Below are 6,056 nucleotides of genomic sequence, written 5' to 3'. Positions count from 1 at the left end.
CGGCAGTGCTGACATGGGTGCGCGTGCGTGACGGGACAGGGGGCAAGCCAACAACACACCATCACGGGCCAAGCTAGAGAACGTAGTACGTCCAGGGTGTTTTGCACCAAGGGCCCGCATCTTTGGGAGAATCGCACAGCACTTAATTCCGTTGTGCTCATGGCCAGATTAGGTTCGAACTTAGACTGGCCAAGGACACCTTCTTAAAACCACAAAGTTGCAACACCCGACGGGCAAAACCTCCCATCACCTCGCCTCATCACGGTATAAAACACCCCGCCCGAGCCCATCACAATTCACAAGCCGCCACAACAATCATTGTAGTTGCAGTAGCACCGACCGATCGAGCTCCCTCCTGGTTAGCTATAAGCAGCAAGAAGCAGCGCTCGCTCGGTGTGCTCGTGCGACATGGCCGGCAAGAAGGCGCTGGCGCTGGCGCTCATGGTCGTCCTCGTCGCGGCGACGGCGCAGGCGGTGTGCGACATGGACAACGACGACTTCATGGCGTGCCAGCCGGCGGCGGCGGCGACGACGGACCCGCAGCCGGCGCCGTCGGAGGCGTGCTGCGCGACGCTGGGGAAGGCGGACCTGCGGTGCCTCTGCTCCTACAAGAACTCCCCCTGGCTCAGCCTCTACAACATCGACCCCAAGCGCGCCATGGAGCTGCCGGCCAAGTGCGGCCTCACCACGCCGCCCGACTGCTAGATCCATCCACCCTCCCAACATCTGTCCTGTCCTCCTGGTGTCCCGGGGTGGGCCGATGATGCATGCGGTACAAATGGCAAGAGCCCGGAGGTATAGTATACATGTACCGAGCCGTATATGCATGTGCCCATCTTGTCGTACGTACTACGTATCTGTCGGTGTGTGAAAGTGTGTGTTACCATGTCCCCTCTCGGCAGTGACCGTGTCTGTGTGTAAACATTGCCACTACTTCAAATGTGTGCACTTTATACATGTGTATGTGGTTTCCGTAAACAATCTACTTCGAGGTTAATTAATCCACCGACAGAACTCCACCTATCTTATCGCTCACAACAGTGCTTCGTTCAATCGTGTCATGTTAGCGGTATATATGTTTTTTCCCGGAAAGGGTCAGATCTAAAAGTTCGAATAAGTTCATTCGAAGTACAAAGCATCTCAGATATAATAAAAATTACATCGATTTCCAGACCATCAAATGACTACTGCTATTGCCAGAACGAGCCATTGTTAGTGATATTGGGTGAAAATGTCGGCGGCCCAGTAGATGAGGACCAAGAAACAAATGAATTTGAGCTAATTCAACATTTATTTACTTTTGGACGATTACGTGGACATTTTAACAGTGTTTGATTTTAAACTAGCTACATATTTCGATCGGCAGTTACAAACGCGTGAAAAAAAAAACGATGTAAGCGCCTGTGTTCTGTTTCGCAAAAACAAAAACAAAAAACTGCTAGATCGACACACTTACAGCCAAAAAAAAATTGATCATATTATCAAGGGCCAGTAATCGTCTGTCGGTCTGTGCCAATGCCATGTCTCATGCCAGCACCAACTTCTTTGTTTTTGGAGAATTGCAAGCCAGCAGCACCTAGTACGCCAAGCTGGGGGATCAACATCGCAGGTTAGATGAAACAAACAAGATACCCTCCTGCGCAATTTCAGTAGAGCAGGTACATAAACTTGCACTTCCAACTGTAAAGATATCATCACTTAAAAACTTCAGCTTATTTTGGGGATAAAATACGCAGTGACACCACGTGTTTGTCAGTTCAAAAAAAAAAAAACAGCACGCCTCGGAAGAAGCTACACTTCAACAGCAGCTGTTTTTCAACTTCACAGCCTACATACAGAAGGCAGGCAGCATGTACTACAGCTTGGTTCATAGGAGTACATCCTCGACCCCCAATGCATCGCAAGCATCCGTTTAAAACCAAAGAAAATCCATGGCCCAAGCTTCAAGCAGGGCGTGAGAGGTGCATTGAAATCATGCACTAAATTTCAGCCATCCAGATCATTTTGTATGATGCTACCACTGGAAATGAGTATTCATCCTATGTCGCATCTAAGGACATGAAAGAACATCATTTGAGAGGCCACCACCACCTTCTTGCTGGAGGAGGCGGCGTGAGGATGTCGATCATCGTCTCCTTCTCCCTTGGAGTCAGGGGAACCCCTCGGACGAGGTTCAGAGCCATGATGTGAACATTGGTCCTTTGCCTGTGCTTTTGGTAAGCCCACACACCAGCTGCTACGCCACCCACAATCACCTGCACAGGATTTAATGTATCAGGCTTTCAACTGCCTACCCTAGAAATCCCAGTCGGTACATGAAACGTTTAATTCAGGGGAGTAGATGCTTCAATATTTTGAAGTCTTCATTTTATCATGTTCCGCTGCAGCAAAACATAATTTTACTAAGCACAAACGAAAGCACTTCAAATCAGTATCATTTTATCTCTCTACAGACTACATTGAGCTACAACAAGGGATCAGCTGGAATCCTCAATTGTCGATTAGCTTTTTTAAGAATTGAAATATTTTACTTCCACTGGTTGCAAATTCACCAAGTTACTATGAAAGAGAATCATCCACGGGTTGCTATTACTTATGAAAAACATCTTGACGCAAGAGTTTGTGATGATGGAATATGCTTGGGTTCACCAAGACACGCAATGCATTCATAAAACGAACAAATAATAGGCTAAAACAGTGCAAGTGATATTCTAGCATAATATTTAAAAGCATGAACATTTGAACAGCATGTAAAAATCATAATTAAGGCTCACCGGCGATAACCATATGGCAGCAGTTTGAAGATCAAATTTAGGGGCATATAGAACTGTTTCTCCAAAGTCTTCTTCTAGTTTTTTGTATATCTCCTTGTCACTCTTTCCAGATTTTATTTCATCACGAATTAACTGCAAAAATAACACATGTCAGTTATTGAGGCCGTGAAGCTTCCCATGACATATTGGGTGTAAGGCAATAATATTATTTTAAAGCATATAGACCAAGGGCGTTTATTGACATCGAGAACTCAAGATTAAATTTTGCTCGTGTATATGTAGTGCATGGTGCAAATAAATGCTTGTGAATCAGAAAACAGTGTTCTGGTACAGCAAAAGGTAATGTAAATTAAATATAGCTGAAAAGGCAGAAATAGCATCCAAGTCTAAGAAACCTAGTCAAGTAAAAAGGCACACAAATGTATATAATTGAAGAACCAGACGAGTTGCGGCATTACCAAAACCATCTCTATCATTCCAAAAAGGACATATAGACAGACTGTAGTTCTTCAAAAAATAATTATGATAGCAAATTTCATTTCAAGTTTCTCAACCCTATTTTGCATTTAACTATTGGATGCCGGTGAACACATTTTATTTTACGTCGTTATTGATCAGTCCAAGAGCCTACCCCAACTTGTTTGGGACTGAAAGGCTTTGTTGTTGTTGCTGTTTGCTGTTGTATTGATCAGTACAAGATCTCAAGTACAAGTGTCACCTCAGTTAAAAGTGTTCTCAATTTCCTATCTTAGTTGGCTTTTGTTAAGATCAAGAGAGCAACAAAGCAAAAGTTGGATGCTGTGGAAACATGAAAAGGTATACAGGATTAAGCAAATCTCTGCTACTAAAAGTTTGACCACTAACTGAACCAACAAGGTCAGGCAACCAATCATCATGAGGTTATAGAACGAAAAATACCCTTCTAAGGAGAACTGCAACATCTGCTTGCGAATCTTCAATGGACTGGCTGCCACACTCAGTGCACCGTACATTGTGGCTAATATTTCTTGCACGGTCCTCAACAACCTGCCGCTGCTTCACATCCTCCGCACTAGCCATGGTACAAGATAATGTTATCTGTATTAACTGTAACAAAGTAGCTGTATAAGAACCTGAAGAAATAAAATGTTACTTATGTACGTTGTACAAAATAATACCACCCAAGTTCTACAAACAAAACAGATCATAACTATTAGGATTAAGTTACTATGACAAGACTAAACTATCAAGTAAGCTTGGCAAAGTTTTACTCTTGTCTTTTGCTGATTCAAGCTACAATGTGTTCTTGAACCAGTTCGTGAAGAAAATAGGGTTTGCTGGTCCCAACTTGGAACATTCCTTTTGCTGGTTCACAAAGATTTTTGCAATTATATCAGAACGAAACTTCGTTCAGATATTTCTTATAGTACTGAAGAGAAATGGTAGCAGATAGTAGCAGCTCTTCAGATGAAATATGATCACAAGCAGAATTACTATTGTCCCAAGAATAATCTAATTAGAAATTCACAGACTAACAAGTACATTGTGATTTTATTTTATTTTGCCCTCAACCCAGTATATCCTATAATGTTTGTAGAATAACCAATACTTTCTACTAGAATCATGACACAGCATTCTTTAAAGATAAATGCCCGCCAAACCTCTAGTCCACCGTGGACCCATATGAGTACATATTCAAGCACATGTCGACCAATGTTATAGAACATACTGGAAGCTCATGAGCTGCTCGAACCTCAAGTCCTGAGTAGAGCTCTAATTTTGTCTTAGTGTATCTGAGGAAAAAAGGGCCAAGTCTTCATCTCAGTGGCATCTGTGAGCCAAAGACTTGCCTATTACATGTTGTTCATAGAGCAAAGAACAAAAATAACTGTAGCGCACCAGAATGATGGTTGTGACCTCACTTGTCAAGTAATAACCAACCACCACAGATCAGACCAATTAACTAGAAGTAGCACAGTATGTCTGGGACAAGTTATCTCTCAGGATAAGCATATAATGTTCAGGGAAGCATCTGTAGCTCTGGGCAGACCGGCAGAACCCTTTTACAATTTAAGGTAAGCAAGTGAAAATGACTAATAGCTGTTGAGTGTTGAGCATTGTATCCTACTGAGTCACATATGCAGCTGCTATTTGCAGTTTTTTTTTTCATTTTCCACATTCAACTGTCATATTTATGCTTTATGTATGGCAACTTTGTCATAAGAACAACTACTTTAAGGAAATCTACAAAATGTTATACTGACATGCAAACTGTATATTGCCCAAGAATTTGTTTCTACACTTTTCATAGCCTTAGAAAATAATAACCAAGAACCAAGGAGAATATCCTCAACGGTAGCCTTTGGAAAGAGGAAATTGCATTGGAACTCCCTAAGTTATCACTGACTTTCTCAGTTGGCTCCCTCAACTCGTTGTCAGCGGTTACGGTTCTCAAACTAACACAATTTTCTCACTCTAGTAAGCTCACTGAGGTGGATGTTAGCGTCACAATTTAGCTTGGATGAATGTTGAGATGGACACTAATGTGGCGAGAAAAATGTTGAAAGCCTGATTATGTACTGACAGTGACAATAGCCTGATTTAGCCGTGTTTCACTGGATTTTTAGCTACATGGCATTCTTTCAGATGATTTTAAATGGAAATGGTGTAATGCGCGAATTATTAACAAACAAAATACCCAACATAACATTAGTTGCTTGTACATCATCGGTGGTGCGCTAGAAAATACATCGGCTGTACTCGCAAATCTATACCAAAAGACACCGCTTGTTCAGTTCATACCAGGACAAAAAACAAAGGGCCGATACCTTTTGTGGCGTGGGTGGGGGGGGGGGGGGGGGGGGGGGGCTTGGGGGAGGAGCTGGTCGGAGCAGGGCCAGATTCCGGCGGGGCAGATGCGGCGTCGAGGAGATGGTCGGAGCAGGACTTGGGGGAGGGCGTCGACCTCGACCGGTGCGGAGGAGGGGTCGGAGGCGGGGGAGCAGCAGCACCACCGGGTCGTCGTCGGAGGAGCGGCGCGTGCCGACGAGTTGCCGCCGAAAGAAGAATTTTGGGGGGTCGCAGCAGGAGGAGGGGACGGGGCAGGGGAGGAACGAGATCCTCTAACGTAGCAGCAACTACTGCAGTGCAGAGGGACGTCTTATACATATCGCCCGTTCATGAGCCATCCGACGACAGGAACTGCAAACGAGAATCAGCAGAGTTGGTTGCGCGGCCCATAAGCAGCAGCCCAATCACCTCGAGAAGTGAAAAAAATAACATGTCGCCAGAATGGGACCTCCT

At 44.1% G+C, this 6,056-nt stretch overlaps 2 protein-coding genes across 3 annotated transcripts; one reads left to right on the top strand and one right to left on the bottom strand.

The window, feature by feature from the left end:
• Positions 1-283: 283 nt before the first annotated feature.
• On the top strand, positions 284-981 carry LOC109741579 (putative lipid-transfer protein DIR1). The gene has a single exon (XM_020300672.4). It carries the CDS (start codon positions 409-411, stop codon positions 703-705), a length of 297 nt encoding a protein of 98 aa, XP_020156261.1. The 5' UTR covers positions 284-408; the 3' UTR covers positions 706-981.
• A 710-nt stretch (positions 982-1,691) lies between these two features.
• LOC109741595 (cytochrome c-type biogenesis CcmH-like mitochondrial protein) lies at positions 1,692-5,712 on the bottom strand. 2 transcript variants are annotated; one of them, XM_020300679.4, is made up of 4 exons: positions 5,582-5,712; positions 3,693-3,860; positions 2,775-2,906; positions 1,692-2,255 (listed from the first exon to the last, which is right to left on the bottom strand). In XM_020300679.4, the coding sequence occupies exons 2-4, from the start codon at positions 3,831-3,833 to the stop codon at positions 2,070-2,072; spliced, it is 459 nt and encodes a 152-aa protein (XP_020156268.1). In that variant the 5' UTR covers positions 3,834-3,860; positions 5,582-5,712; the 3' UTR covers positions 1,692-2,069. The 2 variants fall into 2 exon arrangements, with proteins under 2 accessions (XP_020156268.1, XP_073353222.1); XM_073497121.1 differs by lacking the exon at positions 5,582-5,712 and having other exon boundaries at positions 3,693-4,083.
• Positions 5,713-6,056: the final 344 nt, after the last annotated feature.

The sequence above is a fragment of the Aegilops tauschii genome, chromosome 4 (genome assembly GCF_002575655.3).
Source record: "Aegilops tauschii subsp. strangulata cultivar AL8/78 chromosome 4, Aet v6.0, whole genome shotgun sequence".
NCBI lineage: Eukaryota > Viridiplantae > Streptophyta > Magnoliopsida > Poales > Poaceae > Aegilops > Aegilops tauschii.
The sequence above is the reverse complement of the archived record's forward strand: the minus strand, read 5'-3'. Positions and strand labels throughout refer to the sequence as shown.

What these genes read in the sequence shown, in the direction of transcription:
- LOC109741579 (XM_020300672.4), top strand. Translation starts at nt 409, where the DNA reads ATGGCCGGCAAGAAGGCGCTGGCGCTGGCGCTCATGGTCGTCCTCGTC.
- LOC109741595 (XM_020300679.4), bottom strand. Translation starts at nt 3,833, where the DNA reads ATGGCTAGTGCGGAGGATGTGAAGCAGCGGCAGGTTGTTGAGGACCGT. An exon ending in TTGCAGTTCTCCTTAGAAGG is followed by an intron (nt 2,907 to 3,692) that starts GTATTTTTCGTT and finishes TTATTTTTGCAG; the next exon opens with TTAATTCGTGATGAAATAAA. An exon ending in CTGCCATATGGTTATCGCCG is followed by an intron (nt 2,256 to 2,774) that starts GTGAGCCTTAAT and finishes AATCCTGTGCAG; the next exon opens with GTGATTGTGGGTGGCGTAGC.